The sequence below is a fragment of the Strongylocentrotus purpuratus genome, unplaced genomic scaffold, assembly GCF_000002235.5.
Source record: "Strongylocentrotus purpuratus isolate Spur 01 unplaced genomic scaffold, Spur_5.0 spur5_scaffold_16, whole genome shotgun sequence".
Lineage (NCBI taxonomy): Eukaryota > Metazoa > Echinodermata > Echinoidea > Camarodonta > Strongylocentrotidae > Strongylocentrotus > Strongylocentrotus purpuratus.
In genome coordinates, this window is record NW_022145601.1 from 18659857 (window position 1) to 18686294 (window position 26438).

The 26438-nt window shown below is 37.9% G+C and overlaps 1 protein-coding gene and 1 long non-coding RNA gene across 2 annotated transcripts; one reads left to right on the forward strand and one right to left on the reverse strand.

Moving 5' to 3' along the window:
• Positions 1–272: 272 nt before the first annotated feature.
• LOC115924553 (solute carrier family 25 member 36-like) lies at positions 273–17923 on the reverse strand. Its single transcript, XM_030986974.1, has 7 exons — positions 17625–17923; positions 15614–15796; positions 14099–14176; positions 6304–6404; positions 5817–5883; positions 4707–4975; positions 273–4284 (listed from the first exon to the last, which is right to left on the reverse strand). Exons 1-7 carry the CDS (start codon positions 17690–17692, stop codon positions 4088–4090), a joined length of 963 nt encoding a protein of 320 aa, XP_030842834.1. The 5' UTR covers positions 17693–17923; the 3' UTR covers positions 273–4087.
• Positions 17924–21749: 3826 nt separating this feature from the next.
• Positions 21750–26287, forward strand: LOC115924554. The gene is made up of 3 exons (XR_004064352.1): positions 21750–22108; positions 22567–25341; positions 25800–26287. It is a non-coding gene; the product is annotated as an uncharacterized LOC115924554 (long non-coding RNA).
• The last annotated feature ends 151 nt before the right edge of the window (positions 26288–26438 follow it).

Genomic DNA, 26438 nt, shown 5'->3' on the forward strand with positions numbered 1-26438 from the left:
TCTCTCTCTTTAAAGATATATATATTACTCTCACTATAACCTCTCACACTTCCCTCTTCCTTTCTCTCCCACTTTCTTCTCTCTCTCACTCTCTCCATCACAACATCCTTTCATTCTCTGTACAGAATTAACATGTAGTCATGTACATAATCCTTTCATTAGAATTAATTTCACCACAGTACGATGTCTCCTGCAAAGAACACCCCTGTAGCAGTGGCAAGACGAGTAAGAAAGTGACTAAAGTTTGATATATCAAAACACAAAGACAAATATTTCAATTTTCACATGTTTTCCATTATTCCTTTATTGCCATAAAAACACATTCTCTTCTCATGAAGAAATATTCTTCTTTCTTCATACTCTTCATACAATAGAACAAATGTACAACTTGTTATAATACAAACATGCTTTGCATTGACAAGCAGAAGATCACTCACTGGGGCAACACCCGAGACAAAATGCTGATAATACAACCCCAGTTTGAAAGTTTTATCCACGAAACATCCAAGCACAATTTATTTTGTATTTCTTTCATAAAAACAGATAATTCCAGTATGTTTACTGGAACTATCTAATATGGAAGCTCAAACAGTAATCTTTTCTTGTCAAAAAATAAACAAACGATAGTTGATAATCAGAAAAATATTTTTTCGCTTGATTTGGGATTTTCAATGATCATTATTTACTGTACATGTCGGGGGATCAAACATATTCTTATAGGGTAAACATGCAAGAAAAAGTTATTGTCTACTAAATGCTTTACAAAAGGTCTTACTATATCAACACATATGTACATGTACATATGTCTTCAAGTTATGTGGCTCTAATGATGTGTTTATTATGGGGTAAACAGTGTGAAATAAACAAATGGTACAGCTATGCCTTCCGTATACCTAGACTTAAAATTTATCATCAGTAAAAATAGGATTGCAAGGATATTTAAAGGTTAAAGCATGATACCCCGTCACCTTAATGAAGTGAATGCACCAAAATCATGAGGTATCACACATGTTTGTAAAAAAATGGAGATTTAACAAGAGTGAATAATTACATGCCTATAAATATATAACCCGACATTCCCTATCTTTGAATATTAGAACACGAAATCATTGATATTTCCATGGTTCATTGAAAAACAATTACGGAAAATCAAAAGGCACTTAGTATGGACATGTACTTTAACAAATGAAATTCTCATTTAAAACTTCCATCAGATGTATATTATCATCCCTCATTTAAGTCCTGAAAATCTGAAATGGCATCGCTTAAAACTTGGCATGATCTTTCAAAACAATTGTTGTTGTAGCTTGACTAGTTGTAGCGTTTCAACCTTCAACCTAAAGATTTATGTCTTCCATCTAGACTCGTTTCTAAAATAAAAAGATCTGCAGTGATATCATAATTGGAGCAGAACAGTGAACAATCCTAAATATGTATTGCGGAGAAACAGGCCATAACAGCCCAAGGCAGTATAACAATGCAGACTGTTAAAATACCCAACACTACATGTATAGCCCTTCGACTGACCTTGCATTTTAGACCCCCCCCCCCCCCCCCCCCCCCCCCCCCGAATGGTCACCATTTCCTTTTAACCACATCAGCTGATCAATTTCCTATGTGGTGATTAAAGGTGGTTTTGGCAGTAAGCAATTAGTCAGCCAGGTAGCCAAATTAATGCCAAAACGAGCGAGGCCGTTATTATAAATGATGGGCAGAGTATTGTGCAGAGTATTGTGCAGAGTTCGTGATACCCTTTCACCGATACCCAAGTACATTGTAAACTGAATGTATGGAAATATATACACTGTCATTGATGCTGAATACATGTATAATGATCTTACGTGCCAACTCTCATAAGCGCTACTTGTAAACTTCCACCAAAATGTACAAATACAGTATACTATACTATGGACAATATTAAGTAAACAAATAATACATCTCTGTTCAATTTCATGCAAAGCCGTATGGCCATGCACAACAGCAAAATGTAGAAAAATAAACTTATTTCAGAAAAATTACAGATGCAATGTAATATACATGTAAAGGACCCAAGAAAAAAAAGCTGATATGAAAGTTGAAACACATTCATATTATGTTACATTTGAAATTTTGAATGCACTTAATACTGACAATATTTTTAACCTCCAATGGTCTATTCATCTCACTTACAAGGGTACATGTTGGCCGTTTTCCTTAATCCTATGGTACAAGTTTCTCCTTACAGTTTAGTTTTGCCAGGTTTCAAAAGTCAAAACTAAAAACTCTACAGTACACTTTGTTTTCTTCCTCTCTCTTTCTCTCTTTCTTATTTCTTATCTTTTTTGCTACCTGAAGAGGTAGACATGTATAAAGAAAGAAAGCAGTCTTGGATTTCAATAATCATTAGAAATAGGAAAGGGACGAAACTACACGACCCCAAATGATAAACATGGTGCAAATATATGTTGAAATGTTTGATAAAATCAACAATAATGATGCATGCATTGCACGCACGTAAACGTGTATCTCATTCCAGCATAGTTTTCTGATAATGAACAAGCAGACGACACAGTTTGTTCCTTTGTATGTCAAGAGCACTGATTCCCACCAGTTCTTACAAGAAACTGCCAGGAAAGAACGATTTCGAAATAAACAAACCCAGGACTTTCATAAAATATGAATGGGAGCAACTGAGAGAAATTTTGAAGAAAAAAAACAACCATCAACAAAAACATACACGCTTTAGTTTGTCTAAAACTGGAGGAACGTTCTGTTCTAAGAACTTACACAAATTGCAGATACACATTTTCTGGCATTTACTTCCTTTGGTATGAATAAATTTTCATTATTGTATTAAAGAGAGGAAAGTAAAAACGGGTAACAAATGGACATTTTGTTTAAACATTACAAAATTTCATTTATTAAAAAGTACACTCCTAACATGATAGTTTCTTGGGAAGGGGGGGGGGGGGGGGGGGAAGCTGCATTGATTTCAATTCATAGTACTGATGGAAAATGTTCCAAAGTCTGTGAAAAAAACTATCACGTTTGTTTTGAGGTGTGACAAATTTCAAGCTGATGACATATTTCCTGTTTAGAATCCAACATTTTGAGAAAGATTTGCAAGTCCCAACATTGTAATCTCTTTGGATAAACAGCCAGATATCTGTCGGTTGTCAATGGCCGAGGTCAACGCTTAATTAAAAAGTGGAAAACAAACTGTCAAATACTGTTTTAATCATGTTTCTCCTTATCTGCAGCACTTGCATTATAATACACCGGTATACCCAACATATAAATGTGAATGGAAGGCTCAAATGAAGCAATGAGTTGCCTATATATAACATGTTTGTGCCCTATATATAAATTTGAAATAGAGTACAATAATACCATGTTGGACGTAACCAGATAAGACTCCCTCACCAATCCACGTTTAGTCCATTTTGTATAATATTCACATCAAGGCATCGTATGAAAAGGATGATAAAATCTCTTCAAACTATAGTTCTTTCAAGTCTTATTTCATTGTTCTTTTCTCAGTTTCTGATGTTTGGGAAAGCTCTTATTCCACTCTTGAGCCAGCCATGGATCCGAAATGATAACTTGGTGGTGCAAGGGCATTCCTCGACTTCAAAGACACCAGATCTACATGTAAATCCAATCCATGCCCACTTGGGGGCACTTCTACATGTATGTATCTCTCCATGCTGTCCAAGATCTTTCAGTGTAGAGAGCGATACTCGAGAGCACATCTTGGATTTGAACAAGGGTCGACTGAACTCGGCCACGATAGTTTCCAGGATGCTATTAGCTTGTAGCCAGATTGTTCGGCTGAATAGCTCTCCAATTCTCTACTGTCAACTTTCGCCGATTTATGCAGTCCGCCACTGTACGCGATGATATCCATGATGATCTCCATGATGATATCCACGAAGCAGCAGCGATCCTGCAATGTTCATCTTCCTTGCTCCATTCTTTCTTGCGGTTCCAGCCTTGTTCATTTCTGTCACTCAGAAAAATGCTGCAGAACCGGCAGAAACACGAGGAGAGATGCAGGGCCTCTATTGCACATGAATCCCTTGTTACGATGCTCGCGTCTGTTTTCCGCTCAACATCGGTTGAAAAGGTAGACGACGAACTCGTAAGTGGCCATGATGATGGCGGTGTTGGGGATCTGTCGGACGAGGTGCGTGCCGAGACCCCCGTAGAGCCCCCTGTACCTCTCTTCCTTGAAGATTGTGATTAAGGTCTGGAAGAATGTCCTGTACTTGTTCCCTTCTTGCCTTAACCTTGTCCTCGCGACCTCTGTGAGAAAACAAAACCAATACAAGAGAAGATGATAGTAATGACTTAAGAGAGAGAGAGAGAGAGCACCTATGTCTGTTGTAAACACTAAAAAAGAAGGTCGCAACTACACCATATCTTCTTTGTGACACAACAATTGAAGCACCAATGAAAATGTTGTTTACCTGGAGCCACAAGAGCAATAATTCTTTAACAATATACATCGAGTTAATGCCTTTGTGGCTCCACACGATAAAAGGAAAGCATATTATTTTCAATAAGGTTCCAATACATAAAGTGTTGTATTTATAACCTATGAAATCGGAATCTATAGATCTTCCATCCCTTGAAACAATGACTTCATGACACTTTTACCCAATGGATATAACCCAACCTGCTAGATACCATCATAATCAAAGAGCCTCAAGACCTAAGGTGCTTACCGTGAGGATAGGCCAACGTTGAGGCAATCGTCTTGGACGTAGCTGCCGCCCCCATGAAGCAGACAAAGTCCCAGGGTCTGCGGTCGCTGGAAGTACTGTAGTTTTGGGCCTGGATGAGCTGCTTGATCTTCTCGTATATCACAAAGTGGATCATCGTTTCTGAAAGCCCGGCGTAAGAGGCGGTGACACCCCGGTAGAAACCTCGCAGACCCTCTGTTTGGTAGACGTGCTTTGCGCACTTGAGCATGTTGTTGTAGGCAGGCCCCTTCCTGTTATATAGAAAAACAAACAATATTTACTATCATGCTGGAATATTGATCAAACTTGAATGGAATGCAGTATATCCTGAACTTTTGTGTGGTTTTCTTGAAATATCTGCAATTCTATAATATTCATAATTCAGAGGGTACATATCATTTAACATATATGCAACAATAAGCAACTACTTTCATGTACTTTTAAGGCATTTCTTTTAAAACCAACGACTTGTATCAACTAAAAGTCATAATGTAAACCAAATTTTCATCATTCTCAGACAAATTGATCAGCATCTTGTTAATTGAACAAAACACAATAGTGTGAGGATTAAATCAATAAAATGACCTTAATCAGCTGATCAACAGAATAAATTGACCTCAATCGGTTGATCACGTAAATAAAATGTCACGGAAGTAAATGATGCTTGCGAGTGCTCTCGACCACGCTAAAGCTTTAAATCGCCAGATGTTTCCCAGTATCACAACATATTGCAATCATCCTCCATGCAGCTCTACCACCCTGCTATTTGCCCCCTCAGACCTAGAGTGCGTAAACAGACTCTTATTCTGACACTTAAGACTCTCCATTACATTTTAAGATTGACAAGGGATTTTGGCTGCTGAAACTAACAACAGATCTAACACAAAATTACATTACTACAAATGCCTGTTGAAACTTGAAACCAACAACCAACCCAACATAAAATTACATTTCTACTAATGCCTGAGTTATTGGTTGATTTGTAGTCGGTTTATTGGTGGTCCTACTGGGTCATTGCCCAGCTGGGGGGGGGGGGGGGGCGAGTCATTGCCCTGGTTGGGAGATCAATAACATGATAAATAATGTACGTACCTTTCATCCAACTGCATCCTGGTTTTTACCATCCAGATGGGGTTTGTTAATGAACATGAGATGAAACCTGGAAGAGGAAAAAGAAGAAATAAAATATTTTACTCTACTCCATGATTAACAATTAAAAAAAAAAACATCTGTTCAGAGCCAGAAGGGTGTTAACTCTGTGTAAAATGATAAGTCAATGTCCTTCCCACTCTTAACATACAACCTATGTACTGAAAAATAATTCCATGTACAATCCCTATCCTCTAAGTTTCAAAAAGCTGGCCATCACTATAGACTATAGATACAAAGAATTATTGATTTTCTGTTCCAATTTAAGCTCTCCTTCTTGTTAATGATTTTCAGTCATACACTTGATACAAGCCTTTGAAGATTCTATTTTTATCATTCAACCATTGCCACAAATACAATGCTGCTAAGCCTCTCTGCTACTAAGAAGAGATTGAAGAGTATTGATGGAAGAAAGACTCGATAGGCTTACCTGCGGAACCTGCAGATAAGAGATGTACCAGGGATGACTCTGGGGTCAGACGGGAGTTGAGGAAGCTCTTTGTGTTGGCGTAAGCACCAAAGTAGATGGCCCTGCATAAAGATACAACCAAAAGAACATGCATGAAATATTCAGTCTGTATTTGTTTTAATTTGTATTATCATCAGGAAGTATTTTCCGTTATATTGACAGCAGTGGACACTTGACCGGGTAGAGATCTAGTAAATCAATAAAACACAATATATTATTTCAAATCTTACGTAATTTAATGGTGTCTTTAATTCATCACACTGTACTGTGTCATTAACTCAGTATACATTGTAGTGGACTGGTGTGTACATGTTTATGGTTGCATGTGAATCGTATTTCAAGGGGATTGTTTATCATAAACCTATTTAGAATTCATTTCACAATGATCGAGTATGTGGAGTAAACCAATTCAAGATTCTTTTTCAATAAACTTCATTCAATGCTTCATGAGAAAAAAGTTCATGCAGCAAGCTATAGGCCTCTAGGAATTTATTCCACCCCTTCATGTTGTAATACAATAACAGAGTATTTTGTTTTTAAAGCGATTATAAAAGTCTGAATAGTTTATATATTTATATACAATTTTTCTTTTATTGACCTACATTACTTCACATGACAGATTCTACAAGTTTGAAAAAGTTTGAAAAGTTCAATCTTTCCAAATCTAAGTTTGGAAAATTTCAAGGTATAACTATCGATAACAACAATGTAGGCCTACAGTGGACTCTCGCCTCTTATCTTATTTACACACAGCGTAAACACAACCCTGAATATTGAAAACAATCAAGTCAAGGATATCAAGGTAAAGTACATTTTAGTTTAATTAAAACTCTATAATTCTCTATCAGCGTGTATCTGAAAATAATACAGATAGCATCGAGTTGTTTGTTGACAATGTAGGTACATGTAGTTTGCAGGCACAAACCCTTGTCACTAGCAGTGCATAACAGTGTCTGCACTGTGCGACTATGCTGAGAGCATACTGCATTGGCTCTGTACTTTAGCTGACACAGTCAGAGACTGAGAGAGCTAATGTACATGTAGTCTAGAGAGAGTATGACCCTACTTTAGGCTTTGGATTGGTGGCAAGTATCAAATTAGAGTCTGTGCCACAGCAGACTACAGTAGTTCTCAGGCTTTAGGAATTGTGGTCAAGCATCAAATTAGAGTCTGTGCCTTGCAGACTAGGCTATAGGCCTCCACCCACAGATACTCCCCAGTGCGTAATGGAAGAAAAGTCCCATGCCCGCCTGCACACTGGCAAGGTGATATTCATGCACGCTAGCAAACACACTGAAGGACAGAGCTAGCTCGCACACACACCCTCAGCACCCTCTCCATTGGCTAACCTTGTCCATGCATAGCCTGCATGCCAGGGCTGGCTGTATAGATACCAGGGCCTTGCGCATGAGTGCACCGATTCAAAAACACTAATCAATAGCAAACTATTTATAAGAATTACATTGTGTGGGATGGCCGATGGAATGGAGGGTTATGTCACGTGGGCCTGCGTAGGGGGCCTTATGAATGGAATAATAAGCAATGAAATATGCAATGAGTGAAATGTACAGGGATGCTTTCATGTGTAAGAGAATGCGCATCATTCCATGATCACTCATAGTAATGATTAGTCAATAACAATCATGGCAATCATGATGGAATATTACACTGTACTGCCGACATGTGCTGTGAATCATAGGAAGAGAAAGGAAAAGGATGCATAAAGATATATAGAGAGAATTAAAAAGAGAGAGAGAGAGAGAGAGAGAGAGAGAGAGTGGGAGAGAGATAGAGAGGGAGAGAGAGAGAGCGAAAGAGAGAGCAAAAGATAAAGAAAGAGAGAGAGAAAGAGAGAGAGAGAGAGAGAGAGAGAAGGGGGAGGGGACAACAAAGACAGTAAGGAAAAGAGAAAGGGAGTGGAAAGGGGTGTGATGGAATATTACAGTGCACTGCTGCCAAGGGTGTTACAGATCCATGGAAGAAAAAAGAGAAAGAGAAAGGATAGATACTGAGGGTGGAGAGAGAGGGAGAGAAAGAGAGAGGGAGAGAAAGAGACAGAGAGAAATGGAGAGTGATAGAATATTACAATGGACATGTTTGCTGTCATTGTATGAATCACAGCAAGCTTTCTCAGAATCAGGGAATAATTTTCCTCAAATTTTTTGATTAGCAATTTCAGCCGATGAATAAATATTTCAAATGAGATTCTGTACATTTCTATGGAAGAAAATTGCTACACAAAAGATATTTTGTATAGCAGTCATGCAAAAATGCATAGCAAATTGCGATGCGATACCAGGAAAATTATTCCCTGAGAATGATAAGAATGGAAAAGGATGGCAATAGATTTTTAAAAAAGGGTGGGAGGTCAAACTAGAAGAATGGTGTCCACTAGTGAGGAGAAAAGAAAAAAACTTTCCAGGAAGACCTTTACAGTTGCCTAGTCAGAGTCGGATGTTATTCTTATAAACTAGAGCCTAATGGCTGAAACAGTTGGGACCCTGATGCCTGGTAAATCTCTACACATTGGAAAACTATGATAACATTGCATCAACTTTGTCCAAACCTTAAAGTTGTATACATGTAGTCATATTTTAAAATATACATGTACATGTACGTAATGCATACCTGCCAACATTTGAAAATGAGAATTAAGAATTTTTAGTGCGGTATGTCTTCGAAAATAAGAAATCTGTACACTTAACAGGCGTTCGCACATGCAGCGGCAGTGTATAACTGGCAATACGCGGTAAATCTGTGCAAAAAAAGCGAATTTAATCATGCAGCCCTTCAACGCACGCAATACGTGAACTCTAACATCACGTCAAAGGATAAAACAAGCTTAATTTGGCTTAAGCAACAACACCAAAAAAAAAAAAAAAAATAAAAAAAAAAAAAAAAAAAAAAAAAAAAAAAAAAAAAAATCGAAATTTTGAAAAAAAACAGAATATTCCGGATTTTGGGGTCTTAAAAATCCAGAAAATGGAATATTCCGGATTATTCGGAAGGGTTGGCAGGTACGCTGAATTCAATTCGGTGTAGCGATTGTCCAACACAGCTCAGTTACGGCAACATTTGACATGCATCGATCAAACTATACACAGTACATGTACGGTACGGCCTCGCCATCGCTGCCCCACTCCACTGGCACCGACTCACCTCCGGTACCGCACTGCAGCGTGCGTTCACTCTGTATACCATAGTTCCGACACACTTCTTCCAAATACTGGATTAGACAATTGAAAAGTTAGTACGGTACGGTAAACTCCATGAATCCATCAAGCAAGCGTATTCCTTGGGATTGGAAGACATTATAAGTAAAACTGACAAACTTTTGCAAGTTTAGTAACCATTCACGATCACACGTCGAAGCTAACCCGTTCGCTCAAAATTTATCGCACGTGAAGCGTGCATGTTCTTGTACATCGCTTGTATGGGTGTGTGTGTGTGTGTACGTGTATGGAAAGTACATGCCAGGCCAGACGCTACACACACACACACACATAATGCTGATCTCTACGCTATCGGTGGCACAAATACGCTGCAAAACCGTCATTACAAGCCAAATGAGCTTCTGCGGCCATCAACACACACACAGTATACTATACGAGAGCTTTCACACAAATCGCGGCAAATGGTAATACAAGCCCAATTTGGCTTAAATTTCCAAAATGCGGAATCTCCCGCATTTTAAGGTCCTAAAATTCCAGAAATGCGGAATATCCCGGAAAATGCGGGAGGGTTGGCAGGTATGCGTAATGTATCTGTGCTTCCAAAGGACTATGAACAAGAAACTTTGTTCAGGTAGATCAAAAATGGGGGCTAGTATTTCAAAAGAGTGAATTCTCAGTGGTTTTCTTCTCAAACATTTACTTTTTATGTTTACGAGATCGCCAACAGTCATTTTGTTCTCCAAAGAGTCCTCCTTTATCCACTATTTATATTTGTGCCTTAACTGCGCAGGTTTTTACACTGCAAAGAAACCAGAGGGATCCAGTTTGTCAGTTACAATACTCAAGCAATAATAACACCCCCAAAACTTCCCCTGCTAGTACGATTCAGCACAATATTCATTGTTAAAATATAGTCCTGTTGTAGCTGTATGTAGACCTTGATATTGTATTCACAATTGTGCTCTGACTCTGAACACACTGCCAGCACACTGTATTGTAGGCATACATGTAACATACTGCAAAGCAGCATCCAGTTACATGATATTTTTAGAGCCATAGAGTTATGGACCTGCATGGCTACACCAGGTATGCAAGATCAACTGCTTGCCAAGTTTTCCCTCGTTATGTACCTGTACTGTGCTTATATGTCCTTTACTAGTCTGTAAGCACCAAACCCAATATTGGATGCTCTATCGCAACAATTAAATACAATGGTAATGAGTCTTGAATAAAGCCTAACCCAGTCCCTATTGGTTATATCACAGCTCCAGTACAGGGCCTGTGGACGGCAGTCTCTGTCTTTGTAGTCTACGAGCTCAGACCTTCTGTAATGCATTACGACTGGCAAGAGTTTGTGCCTGCAAACTAGTGCGGTACACTGCACTGTAGTGATATCATGACATCATTAAGGTCAATGGCTAGTTCAGGTCAGCTTACAACAAGCAGCGGCCTGGAATCCGAGGTAAACAACTTCAGAAGTGGCATCTCTTTGTCAAGAAGTCAATGCTAAAAGGCTGTAACGAGAGCTTATTTCAATTTAAACAAGCAAGATAGGCTAAATACATGTGCTGTTTGAGTAACCTTCCCCTACTTCAGAAATTCACCCAACATAATCGGGTGTAAACAAGCATCAACTCCATTACAGTGGTGTTAATCATCATTACCCCAATCATCAGGTGATTCTTGTAAGTCTAGGGCCCTGATGTAAAAGTCCAGGGCAGTAGCTGTTTGTTCTACTCTTTGGAGAGGAATAAAAGCCTAGAAAATCAATACTTTGATATGGGGCACAGAGTATCTGGGCTAAATGCCAATCCAATCCATAGAATTTAGCAGTGTATGTTGTTTTGAAAATCGCTACCACAGGCCTTACAAATGAAGAGGTATAATCATGCAATTGCATAATTTAGGAATGCATTTAGCCTATTAAAGCATGTATAATTAAGTCATTAAAGTGATATATTATCTACTTCACCTGTTTAAAATTAGTTCATTTTCATATTTAAAAAAAAAAGTTTTATATCAATTGCTACTATAATGAAAATAACAAATATATAAGCCTCTGCATGCGTGCATCAATCATAAAATTTGACTCCGAGCATAAGCTTCATGAGAGACAGGCAGGGGGAAATAGACAAAAACAAATATAGGAGATAGTGGGATACAAAGGTGGGGATGAAGAAAGAAAGAGAGAGAGAGAGAGAGAGAGAGAGAGAGACAGAAACAGAGAGACAGAAAGAGAGACAGACAGAGGCAGAGAGAATGTGAGAGATGTCAGGGATAGATGGGAGGAGGAAAACAAGAAAGGGGGAGAGATGAAAAGAGAAAAGAGGGGAGAGGGAAAACAAGAGAAAAATTTGGTACATGTAGAGGGGAATTGTAGACAAGAGGAAATGGGGGGGGGGGGAGACAGAATGGAGAGGGAGCATTGGACAGGCGGGCACTCATTATTGGCAAGTTCCTGCCTTCAGAGGAGATATTGCTGTTAGAGATTCCGCTGATAATCCGATATATACAAAAAAGCTATTTCAGACTCGGCCTCATACGCAAGTGTAAGCTTTGCGCTTCCTTCATCATAAACTGGAGAATGACGAGGCTGTGATGCATGGACAACAACAAACAGCTACGCCTATACATAATAATGTTTATTATGTCTTTCGAGATTACTGATAATCAATCTGGACACTTTACCTTGGGACACATTGGATGTTATAATCTTATCCAGCTTGGAAGATAAACAGAGCTAAGAAATCATATCATGGTCAATTACTCAATTTGAAGATTAGCTTATGAGTGATTGTTCAAAATGTTTGTATTTCTCAGAGGAAACATACAATGCCCATGTAGCCTCAAAACATCTACGTCTATACCTAATAATGTTTATTATGTCTTTCGAGATTACTGATAATCAATCTGGACACTTTACCTTGGGACACATTGGATGTTATAACCTTATCCAGCTAGAAAGATAAACAGAACTATTTAAGAAATCAGATTTGCTTATGAACGATTGTTCAAAATGTTTGTATTTCTCAGAGAAAATATACAATGCCCATATGCCTCAAAACAGTTGCTCCTGCCGAGAAGATAATAAACAAATGTACTTTTTATCTACTTTGCAATCAAATTGGATCCAAAAGAAAATACAGGCAAATTACAAGGTCTTCCTATACAGTTCGACGTCCCTTGATTTCCCAGCAAGACAAAAAGTAAAACAATGGACTGCTGTTGACAAACTAAAGACACATACACTGGGACCTCTGCTCAACATAATACATGGCGCTATTCCAGTCTCCATGTTGTTGTGAGACAAAAACAAAAATAGACTGTAAGTACTCTTTGGAGGATGTAACGGGATGCTTCTACAAGTGGGATTTCGTGCAGGGTCAAGGGTCATGGAGACTTGTTACTAGCAAGACCTGGATTAACAAACATCTCCTCCAATAACACACAAGACTGTATGTCAATAGTTAATATACATCAGCAGGGGAGGGGGGATTTTGTGCTAAGAATATGATTGGGGGGGGGGGGGGTGGCATGAATGACCTCCCTTGACCCTCGCTGTGACTACAAAAATGGAGGGCCTACAAATGTACAGTACATGTACACTGTCAGCCTGCACAATGCAATGCTAGTATGTAGCCTACCGTATGTTCACGAGTTGTCGCTAAATGCGAGAAGTAGGGTGGATTTTAACCTCACATCAGCTTGGTCCCTGGAAATCAGTTTGGATTGTGTCCAACTCTGGAATGGCGCATGCAGATTTGAGGGGAAAAGGAAAGAGGAAGTTGCGTTTCCACTGTAGTAGCCATTAGGCCAATATACCATTATCTATCAACGTGATTCACATTGCGATTCTTGGTCTAACTTTTCAAAACACGTGACAATATACATGCAGTGGGGTCAGTTGAGCACTTCCTTCCATTGTACACTGTCTGAGGTATCTAAACTTTAAATTCACTTAAAAACATGCATGTACTTTCTCAGTGGTTCTTTTTCTCTTCACTTTGAATTTTCAACCACATAAGCTGATATTTTTAAAAGGCCAGTGGATTTCTAATAACAGCACATACTTCTTGTCACCACCAAGGTCCTAAACCGCTCTATTTTACATTATTCTGCCTGTGTCAAGTTGAGTCAATTCATCTGATCCCTCGATTGTTTACATCCATTTTGACATAACCCCAAGCTTCAAACGTTATCAGATTTTTGAAGGTAGGCAAGCAAATCTGCGCAATCAGAGAGGCCATACACACAAACACACAAAACAAAAAATTAATCATGCAATAGCAAATGGGTATCGCTGTTAATCGCTACAGTGGCCTTCAGCATTGTCATTTTGATCACAACATTGCAGTCATTGAAATGGTCACTATAGCAAATGCCAGTACGTAATCAGTGACCTTTACTGCTACATGTATGTATTCCATAGTAATTAGTAGCCCACAATCGTACTAAAATCAGATAAATCAAACAGCGATTAAAGGCCTGCAATGACGCAGTCCCACAGTATATTACGGCTTTAGTTTCTAACGATTATCAGGCGCCTTGAGCTTTGGCGTAATAATAATCTTAGACTTCCTTACCTGGACGGGGCGACTCCCACAAGAGTTGGTCCCAGGCCTTTGAATAATGCCGTCGCTCCTTCCGCTTCGATGATTTGCCTGAAACAAAAAGTTGTAAAGGCAATTAATTCTCGGGTCAGTGTCAACAAATTACAATTCATTTCCAAAACTGGTTTAATTATAGATTTACAAGGCATTTTTTTTGGCACATGTGAGTCTAATCTAGTGCTGTAACATCACGGATATCTCCAATTCCGTTTAACCGCCAGTCAAAACCGGACGGTTTTCGGTTAAACGATTTAAAAAAAAAAAAAAAAAAATTTTTTTTTTTTTTTTTTTTTTTTTTTACCGACTCTGTCGGCAACTCTCATTTAACTCTTATCGTGCCACAGGGCTAATCCCCGTTGTGCCAGGTTGTTTTGGAGATAATCTGATTAACGCGATGGTTCTATGAATGGCGAGTGCGAAACACACAGCATAGCCCAAAAGAAATGAACAATAACTGCTATTACGAAAGCGCCCTTGCACCCACATGGCACTCAATAGGAAGCGTGCATGCAGCCTCATGGCAGGCTATGAGTTGCGAGGTGCATTTAAAGGGGCCGATTTGTGCTTGTGAACTTGTCACAAATAATAGTAACAATGTTGTTTTTAGAAGAATGTGTAAGATCATTAATGTAAATTAAAAACAGTAGAGGACCTAGGACAGAACCTTGTGTAAAAGTTGGATGAATTATTATTATAAACTACATATTGAGATGATGAGATCTATTACAAAGATTACTTTCAAACCAAGATGACAGACAAATTGGAGTGTTGTTCTAGTTTTGGAGTGGTGAGTCAACACACAGATTACTGAGCTGGGAGACATTGCCAGGCATAGTGCCAGGTGGAGGGGCATAAATCGAAACTTTAAAAAAAAATATTAAAAAAAAAAAAAAAAAAAAATTATTAAAAAAAAAAAAAAAAAAAAAAATCGGGAAAACGAAACCGTCCAATTGAAAACGGAATCCGCCATGGGCGGTCGGATACCGGACGGTTAAACGTTTGACTACAGCACTAGTCTAATCTACCCTTGTATTGTATCGATAATAGTCATGGGTGTTATTTTTATTTGTATTCACATCTAATAGTTGAAAAGTTATCTTATTGTTTTCATTATTTTCCTTTCATTTTTCAACAGCTCTATTTCAGATGTGAAAAGCTAATTTATCGGAGGTCGGGGGGTTTCTTGGGTGGGGTATATTTTCGCCCTCATCACTTTTACAGCTACAGAAAATGATTTCCCAATGCTTCAGTTGTTACCTTAAATTATTACAATGCGAGGAAAATCCCAGGTCATAGACATCAAAGTAAATCTCAAACTAGATACAAACTAGTACAGGGTGTTAATACATTGACAAGGGTCCCATGTACACCCCTTTCCCTTCTGAACTTGTTGTATACTGCACACAGCCCCCAAATTGTCGCTTTCAACCCCAGAAAATTATAGTAAATATCATACTAATAGGAGCTCCAACTACTGTATTTACTTACTTGATACATTTTACTATGCTACCAGTTCTCCTTCCGCAGTCTTCGACATGGATGATACTGCCCCCTGTTGACACGGAGATGCCACCGGCCGGAAGCGGTCTTAACGTGGTGGTGGACGACTGGAGCCGGGTCTTAACAATTTCTAGAGGACATGTTATGACAGCTCCGACAGTACCACCAACCCTGTAATGATAGAAAAATAAGGAAGAACAAATTGTCGTTAAATATCAAGTCTTTGGTACCAATTTTTTTGAGAAAAGGGGCATTGACAATCAAATAAATCTGGCAAGAGATAATAGGGTAGTGACTTTAGTAGTTATGTGCATTTATAAATGCACTGCAAGTATCATCACCATCACCATTAACATTACAATTGCCATCATCGTCGTCATCATCACCACCACCACCATCATCGTTATCATCTTCATTATTATCAATTTAAAACATTTTCAAATTGGACATCAAGGACAACATGTCTGCAATGAGCAAGTACATGGAGTTTTGTATGTATTCGAGAAAGCAATTTCGATCGACACTAAAAAAAAAGATCTTTGATGAAACCATAAAGCTCAAAAAGCCCTAAAGTCCTTCAAAAAGGATTTTCAAAATTGAATACAGGGAACAAAGGTAAGCAAATGGATGTACACATGTAGTTTGATTTTAGAGAAACCACACTTGATGTAAGAGCTTTGAATAAAACCATGAAATCATAAACTTTGGTTACAACATCTTTGCAGACTTCTAGCGCATTTGCGTCACAATTAATCTAGGGCAAGTGTGATAAGACTTTATTGTATGTTAAGTGGTTCTAAAGTTCTAAACCTCATTTATCTCCCATGTCAGTTTTTATCTCAATTCTCATCTCACACTCAAAAGTCAACAGTTTATATTTTACACAAATATTGACAAGACACTTGGTGGATTGGTCCTTCATTATGTAGGATAGGTATTTTTTTTCTTCCAGGGGTGGGTAAACTGGTGGGGCAATTTCAAACATAAGTTAAAAATCCAGCATGTTTGTATTAAAAAGACAATTAGGTCTACCAGTTAACACTGATATTTCATAAATATTTTTGGTTGAGCTTGAACATTGTCATCTTGACATTAGCCATTAACTTGTTGCTGAATGCTGATTTTCAAACTTGTAAGATCCAGATGATCCCCTAAATACAGTCAAAATTCAAACTTGTACATAGATTTTCTAGACATGATAGACAGTTGTACTCTGTACTAAATAACTAACCACTGTCCGTAGTCGTAGACTGTACCCCGTAGTCTGTACTAGTGTAGCTGATTTTCAAATCTGTCTACAATTTACAAATACAATCAGATTCAAAATTTAAAACTGTCGCTATTACCTTGATGATTGATCATGAAATGCATGTTTAAAGTTAAACCCACTGTGTACCAAATGGTAACTAGTAGACTGGAGTCTCGTATACTTTCATAAATTCATTACAGCTGTGAAATGAAATATCAATTTTGAAATTGTTGATTTTTTGCAATTTGTTACAATTTCCTTCATTTTTTTTTTTTATAGGTCTAGGGGGTCTAGATCTAGATCTACTTCCAGTTCCACCAAAAAATCTGGGGTTATCGTGTTAGATGTCCACCATCACTCGGATCATAGACAGTGCACCACTCACTTAAACTAGACCTAGTGTCAGTTCCACATTTCATCACTAGAATCACACAGACGACTAGCAAGAAACACCCACTTGCACTGCATATCCATCCAGTGATCCACACATGCATCCATCCACTCATTGATGATGTCGTGATGACATGCATCCACACATTCAACATCATTGTTTTTAATCTCTCAACTAGTTCTAGATCTAGGCACTCCCCTTACTATTAATTTATTGCCTTAATCCTTTTTGATTTCTATAACTCTAGTACAAATCAAGCACATGGTTAAAGTAAACCGACTAGCCTGGCCTACACGCGCCTGAGCTCCGGCGCGGCAAGCCAGGCCAGCGCGCTACCCTGGAATTATTCGAGCACTCACCCTCCTGCGACTACATGAGTCATGTGTGGGGAAATGGTTGGTCGATGCATCGTTTCAGTTTCAGGCATAAGATACAAATTTCCCAAAGGTTTCTTCCAATAATCTGTCAATCTGTTCTTGAGAAAAAGTAGTCCGATGTCAGTGCTGGTGTTCCTTCTAAATGGTGAAACTAAGAATGATATAACGAAATCTGATCAATGTCGCAATAACACACACGATTTCAATCCAACGAGACTCGACTCGACTGCAAGTTGTACACAAAATTACAATGCATTGCAAATTCGTGTACGCTTCAATGGGAATGTTTTGATCATCACTGGCAAAGTTCACGTAGCACATGGGAGAAATATTCCGTCGCGCTGATTGGACGATCGTCGGTAATGACGAACAGCATGCACAAGGTTGTCTGTGATCACGCGGTAACTTGCTTCTGATTGGTCAAGCCATTGCTTTAGATACGTAGGGGTAGTGATTCTCCGAGGCTCTTTGCATGTTTCGCGGGTTCCTCCTAACTGAATTATGTGGACCATTCGTTCAAGGTTTGTTTACCAACATAATATGAATGAGTAAAAGTCGTTGAAGAAATCGCATTGCGAAGATGGAAAAGTTATTTATGGAAAAAACGTTCGTTAAACCGTTATTTCCATAGATAATGACGTTGAACGTTCTGATCGCGATTTGCATAATTGTCAAGTTGACTCATTTGTTTTGGTGATTGTGATTCATTTTTAATAAGGTGTGAATGACGGCTATATGCATTGAGGAATAATTAGAAATAGATCTTGACCGCTATGCTAAAATATGTCTGGGAAATCTTCTATTTTTATAGTTTATTGGTGCATTACATGTTTAGGAATCATTCTTGGGATCGTTTCGTTTTTAAGTTTATTAACGCACGGCTAGAAAATTTGAATCCCGGGCTTCAGCGAGAGGAGCGAGAGTAGATTCCACTATTTTCTAATAGTTTGGGTTTCAACTCCAAAACGAAGTTATCCTTAAATATGAAATTAAACTAAAAGAGAAAATTGCCACTCCCAAGCAGAAAATTAATTTTTATCTCGAAAGATGGGCTGTGCTATGAGACTTCCGTTGGGATTCACTACCGCACCTAACCCCCGACCTAACCGCAAGGGGGTTGAGACGGTGGACATGGATATGGATGTGACATGGGTGTGTGAGGGGTGTGTCTGCTGGGGGAGGGAGGGGGTGAGGATCTAGGGCTGAGGGAGTAAGAGGGGTAGGGAGAGGATGGGCCGGAGAAGAAATAGGAGGAGGAGGGGGATTAAGGAGGGGAAAATGAAAAGGAAGGAGTGAGGAAGAAGCTTAGGGCAGAAGAACTTTTTAAATGAGGATGATCAGGGGGAAGAAAAAGCCAAGAAGATGAAGTGAAGGAGGAGCCTTGAGACTGAAGAGGAAGAAGAAGCCTAGAGGAGAAATATGAGGAGGAAGGAAAATAGGAAGAAGATCAAGAAGAAAATAAGGAGGTTCGCAGGGGTTGAAGCAGAAGAAGAATTGAGATCAGAGGGAGGAGTTGGAAGAGAAAACAGTGGCTGGAAAAAGAAGGGGCAGAATGACTTACTTGAAAAGAGGCCAAGGAACTTGAAGGAGAAGTTGAAGAAAAAGAAGTAAAGGAGGAGGACATTATGTGGAAGAGATGAAAGAATAAGAAGAAGGAAGAAAAAGAAGAAGAAGCAAAGGCATGCAGGATGGAGATGAGGAGGAAGAAAAAGAGGAAGATGAACGCCCTTGAAGAAAAGGAAGAAGAAAGAGAAGAAGAAAGGAAGAAGAAAAGATGATGAAGGGTATGGGTATAACAACAGTTTAAATAACTGATTAGTACAATCATAGCGGATCCAGTGCGCACAGGGGAGGTGGCTCGACGTAAACAGCAAGTCCACCCCCCCCCCCCCCCCTCTTTAATATATGCAGTGCGTCCCAAAAAAGAACGAACCGGGAATTATCGATGTTATATAACTTGATCACAATTATATTTAGTAATTAATGACACCGTTTGTAAAGATTAGATCCTCCTCTTTTATTTAATGCAACTCATATGATGCATATTTTATGCATCAGAGTGATTAAAATCAATTTAAAGAATGGGTACCAAAAAGTCATTTTGCGACCGGTATCCGAAATTCACATTTCCGGCCAGAGAGTTCATTTTTTGCCCTTTTCCCTTTCATAATTATGACACTTCAGGAAAAATGAGCCAGGCATAACAAAATTCTTTTTTGTTTTTAAATTAATGCTTGTATTTCCATAATTTTCATTAAACGAATTTGTTTTCACTGGCTGCCTGCCGTAACAACAAAAGAGTTGACAAAAACTTAATGTATGCATGGCTGATCGTCAACGAAACGGAGTGGTGAGTAAAAATGATAAAAGCTACTAATTGCTAGTCTTTCGTCTTCTTTGTTGTACCACTGAGTTGCATCAAGTGAAAAAGGAGGTAAGCTTTACAGGTATATAAATGATTGGTAGTTATGATAAAACATCGATATTTCTCGGTTTCGTTTTTCTCGTACGCACTGTATATAATAATTATATATTACGCAATAATAAATAAAAGGGGAAAAGGGAGGAAACTGAACTAATTAGGCTACCCTTTTTTCTCGCTTGCTTGTCACAAAATTTACGGATTTGTGCCCCCTTCTGCTTGGGTCCTACGGTACCACTTTTAACTTCACCATGATAAACAAATTATAATACCAAACGAACAACAACAACATGTACAGAAAGATCCAGGGACTTTATTCACCAGCTGGCTGAACGCGGTGGGGGAAGATTATGGCCGAGAGATGGCGCTCTCTCAGTCACTGTAGAGCTTTTGGAAAACTACATGGGGTATGGACTATGTTGCGTGTTAACTAGTAATCCCACATAATTCCTTTTTTAATTAAACTACTAAAAAGCAGTATCCCTCTAGACAATAAAACACTTAATAAATGATCACATCCAGACAAATTGCTTATGGTTAAAAACTGGTTCTATATTCTATAATTTCACATAAGAAACAATGATTACAGAATTATCAGAAACCTCTTCTGTCTATCTTAACAGTGACAGACAATTAAACTATCACTAGGCCCTTGGTAGTTACTATTAATAATCAAACATAGACAACTTCCAACAGCACATTAATGTAAAGGAGACTCAACTTATAGGCACTATGGTATTAATGATTACCGCTTAATACAAGTCTCGAAATATCAGGAGTCCTGTTCAGTACAACTTAAGACAGTACTAAAACAAGTCAGTTAAATATCATTCACCCTGCATGAATAATAACAGTAAAGAAAATACTAGGGCCTTTAATCTAAGCTAGACAGCGTTTAGATTTACTTACATAGGCACGAAATATTGTGGTTCAAGAAACCACTAAACAAATCTCTACTTGCGTAGATCTATGTGTACGGAATGCACAACACGAGAATACAACAATATATCGGTGGATCTAGACTATAGCAGATCTAGATCAGTAGACCAGGTATAGGCCTAGAACTAGTGCAATTATAAACATGTAAAATATGTGTTAGTAAGCGTACGTACGCACTCAACAACAGGCACTCAGTCAGTCAAAATAAGGCATCACAATGAAAAACAATGCAAAGCATCAATCACAATATAATTAACGTTACGTGAGTCATCGGAGTTGAATTCAGAGTAGATCTTCTTCAAGTTCTAGATAGATGTAGAAACTAGCTAGTCGAAAACGGTGGTCGATGAGCTGGTTGTCGATCGCGTAGAAAATGCAGACGATGATCGACGCTAGATGAACGATAACGATGATGCATGAAGACGATGACTACGTCTACGGTGATGAAGACAATGATGGTGCAGATGATGATGAAGACAACGATGATGAAGACAACGATGATGAAGACAACGATGATGAAGACAGCGATGATGAAGACAACGCTGGTGAAGGCGATGATGTTGATGATGATGATGAGACAGTCAATCGAATACAATTGTAACAGGTCAGAATTGAACTGTTTTATAGTGAAAAATATATATCTATTTCTAATCAATATCTCCTCAGGAGGAAAGTAAGAAGTTTATATGTTTACAAACTTTGTACTTCAAAGAAGTATGACTCACACATATTCTGAGTAGAATTTGGCCAAAACATGACATTCCACAGCTATGAGAGAGTTAATGATGTATGGTCACTTGGTCAAAGGTTGGTAACTCGACCCCCCCCCCCCCCTTCCAGAACACTTGTAATAACTTAGCCAAACAAACCCCTAATTGTATACATGGATAAAGAACCCCCAAAACAAAAGACTTCCTGTTTCCCTCCCAATGATAAGACCCTTTCTCGGAACAGATTGTGTATAGCTAGAACACTGTGAGAGTGTAACTGTTATAAAGGAAGGCAGAGGTATTTGACAGATTCACTCCTGCATCTGCACCCCCATCCATGGGGCAGGCAGGGAGGTCGACTCTGCAATCTTTTGGTGTAACATGTCATTATATAGGTAAGAAGATTATTCTTTTGTTAAGTTGGATAATTATTGAGATAATTAGTACTTTTGTAGATGTATTCTGATGTTAGTTAATAACCTTGGTATCGTTTTAACGATATAGTTTGTGTTGAACTAATATGCATTATGTAAGGTGTGGCATATTATTTGTTTAATCATCAGTATAGGTTGATTTCGTTAGTGAGTTAAGCACTAGATTAAGATTTGGTAATAGTAATTTGAGATGATTTGAATATTACTATGTTATCGGTTATATTACTTGTAATCTTTAGGAGTTTTAGTTATATAATGTGTTGTTGAGGTTAACTCTGGATAATCGTATTTTGCAAGACAGTTGTAATTTAAAGTAATGTTTTAGGAGTTAACAGTTAGCGGATATAGTCTGAATCTTTTTCAGTTTTCTGTTGTGGAATATAATTCACAATGATTTGTATTGATTATTATTCCTTCAGGTGTTGACAAATTACAATCAACATGTGAGAAGTGCGAACGAGAGGAAACGGTCCTCTAGGCCAGATTGCCAGGGTGAGTGGGTTATCATATTCAATGTATAAACCACTAATTCAATGTAGTTTTAATTGGGAAATTATGTATGATTGTTTGACAAAGTTCACTTGATGGTTGTATTCATTTATTTGTTGGGAAAGTTATCCATAAAGATGGAAGAACTTTATTTGTGATTAGATACTTGTTATTTTCATGCGATATTGATTAAGTTTTAATGAATGGAATATAAACAACCTGTTTATCATTTATTATCATGAGTCGGCTTGACGTCATATTGTTGGAATGCGTATCTTGGATTCATGAACGAATATTATGTTTATCGCTATTATGTGTGTTTTTCAAACATGTCCTCATTTCTATTTTAATTGTTTTAACTTTGTTTATTGGTTCAGGCTTTTACTTTGCACCTGAAATAAAAAGAACCGCAACACAACGAATGGTGTGATCGAGTATTTTCTACCAGTTTCTGCGTGTGATCGGCGTGTTACAAATGGCGTAATCGGCAGGATTTCATCACTGCAAGTGCAAGCCCTGGCTTTCTGTGGAGCTCGATAGTTTTGGGACAACTTGATCGGACATGGACGTCTGGAAACGTGTAAATATGGATGTAGATTTAAGTTGTAGCGATTGTGTGTATTGTATGAGTGTTGTAGCTAATTAGCCAGTGTGCTGTTTAATTATAAGGGGCTACATTGTGTTTGTTTAGGGTAATTTTATTGAAATTATCTCGTAATGGAATACTTTAATGTATTCAGTTTAAATTGTTTTGGGAAAATTAAGGAATAATACTATTCATATGTTGTGCAGACTGTCGTGATACTGTGTTTGGAACAATCCATACCCCCTTTCGTATTTAATTTTGGCTGGTTGGATGGAGCCTCAAATTAAGGGAAGGCATACAAAGACACCGGTATTTTATAATATTGATAGGAGGGATAGCAGTACATGTAGGTGTAGAGCAGGTATGAAGCTCTAGCTTTATCCCTTATGAATAGTTGGAATATTCCTTTATTTGAACTTGTAAATTGTTGAGATTTTAAGTTGGTCTTGAGATTCGTTAAAGTTTCGGTAACTTAAGGATAAGTTAGGTTTAGGTTGTAGTGTATGTATATCACATTTATTGAATTGATATGCATGATGTATATTTGTTAGTTTAAGGACTGCTTTTGAAAAAAGCAGGGGAGCCCATGAACGTGAAATGTTGTTTCAGTTTGGGTCAGCAATTGTTCAGAGTAACTATGTGCGTGTGTTGTGTAATGGATATTGTATTGTTTTATACCGAGATTTCTGGAATGTAACTGGGATTTGGCTGGAATTACTGTTGGACTTAGTCGGGATAGAGTATTTAATGTTTATTCCGAAAACCTCGACACGAGACCGGAATCATTCATGGTAGAAATACTGGGGCGACTTTTAGGAACAGTAGGGTTTATCTCTCTACCTTTGTTTTCTGTTAACCTTGTAGAGAGGCCGGAAATGGCACATTGGTAGCGGAGAGGATTAGTCAAAAGTTATAAGATTTCTTTGTACATTTCAATGTTGAATGTTTGTATCTTAATTAGGAGTTTATTGAGATGTGAAAGGAATATCCGTAGGGCAAGGTTGTTACGAAATATAGTTGATAGTTTTACTGCTGTATTTGCTAGAGTGTGTAAATTAGGTACTATAAGGACGATTATTGTTTTTGTGTGTTTAGAATGACACAGGGTAGAATAATTGGGTATACATATACCATGAAAATCATCTGGCTTGTTGGAGATGCCTGTAATATGAAGATTAATGTTGATAACTAAGGTTTGGCAGTAGAGACTCTGGAACTGTTAGGATCAGTTGGGTAGCACTTAGATAATGTGAATGCTAGGAGCCTCGACATGAGACCAGTATTACATAATAAGGGGTGCTAGAATGACTGAAACAGTTGAGTTTTTGCACTAGATATGTTTTCTGTGATTCTCGTCATGAGACCAGAAAGTTCGTATTAGTGGTGCGCGTTGGCCAATAATGTGTTATGATTTCAATTTTTATATTCTGTATTATGCAAAAAGATTTTTAATCACATGGTTAATTTTGATTTGCGTATTGGTAATTAGGCATCGGTATTAGGATCAGGAAACAGCCATGATGGGCAGAAGGTATAGTGGGAATTTAATATAATTTTTGTTGTAGTCTGAGTGTCGGGACGACACTCAATTAAGCAGGGGAGTGTGTAACAGGTCAGAATTGAACTGTTTTATAGTGAAAAATATATATCTATTTCTAATCAATATCTCCTCAGGAGGAAAGTAAGAAGTTTATATGTTTACAAATTGTGTACTTCAAAGAAGTATGACTCACACATATTCCGAGTAGAAGCTATCAATTTGGCCAAAACATGACATTCCACAGCTATGAGAGAGTTAATGATGTACGATCACTTGGGCAAAGGTTAGTAACTCGACCCCCCCCCCCCTTCCAGAACACTTGTAATAACTTAGCCAAACAAACCCCTAATTGTATACATGGATAAAGAACCCCCAAAACAAAAGACTTCCTGTTTCCCTCCCAATGATAAGACCCTTTCTCGGAACAGATTGTGTATAGCTAGAACACTGTGAGAGTGTAACTGTTATAAAGGAAGGCAGAGGTATTTGACAGATTCACTCCTGCATCTGCACCCCCATCCATGGGGCAGGCAGGGAGGTCGACTCTGCAATCTTTTGGTGTAACATGTCATTATATAGGTAAGAAGATTATTCTTTTGTTAAGTTGGATAATTATTGAGATAATTAGTACTTTTGTAGATGTATTCTGATGTTAGTTAATAACCTTGGTATCGTTTTAACGATATAGTTTGTGTTGAACTAATATGCATTATGTAAGGTGTGGCATATTATTTGTTTAATCATCAGTATAGGTTGATTTCGTTAGTGAGTTAAGCACTAGATTAAGATTTGGTAATAGTAATTTGAGATGATTTGAATATTACTATGTTATCGGTTATATTACTTGTAATCTTTAGGAGTTTTAGTTATATAATGTGTTGTTGAGGTTAACTCTGGATAATCGTATTTTGCAAGACAGTTGTAATTTAAAGTAATGTTTTAGGAGTTAACAGTTAGCGGATATAGTCTGAATCTTTTTCAGTTTTCTGTTGTGGAATATAATTCACAATGATTTGTATTGATTATTATTCCTTCAGGTGTTGACAAATTACAATCAACATGTGAGAAGTGCGAACGAGAGGAAACGGTCCTCTAGGCCAGATTGCCAGGGTGAGTGGGTTATCATATTCAATGTATAAACCACTAATTCAATGTAGTTTTAATTGGGAAATTATGTATGATTGTTTGACAAAGTTCACTTGATGGTTGTATTCATTTATTTGTTGGGAAAGTTATCCATAAAGATGGAAGAACTTTATTTGTGATTAGATACTTGTTATTTTCATGCGATATTGATTAAGTTTTAATGAATGGAATATAAACAACCTGTTTATCATTTATTATCATGAGTCGGCTTGACGTCATATTGTTGGAATGCGTATCTTGGATTCATGAACGAATATTATGTTTATCGCTATTATGTGTGTTTTTCAAACATGTCCTCATTTCTATTTTAATTGTTTTAACTTTGTTTATTGGTTCAGGCTTTTACTTTGCACCTGAAATAAAAAGAACCGCAACACAACGAATGGTGTGATCGAGTATTTTCTACCAGTTTCTGCGTGTGATCGGCGTGTTACACAATAATGATGCAGTCGAGGTCAATAGATCAACTTGCGATGCGGGTCGAAGAATCAAAATGTCAAGACAATATATATCATATGAAGTCGATGATA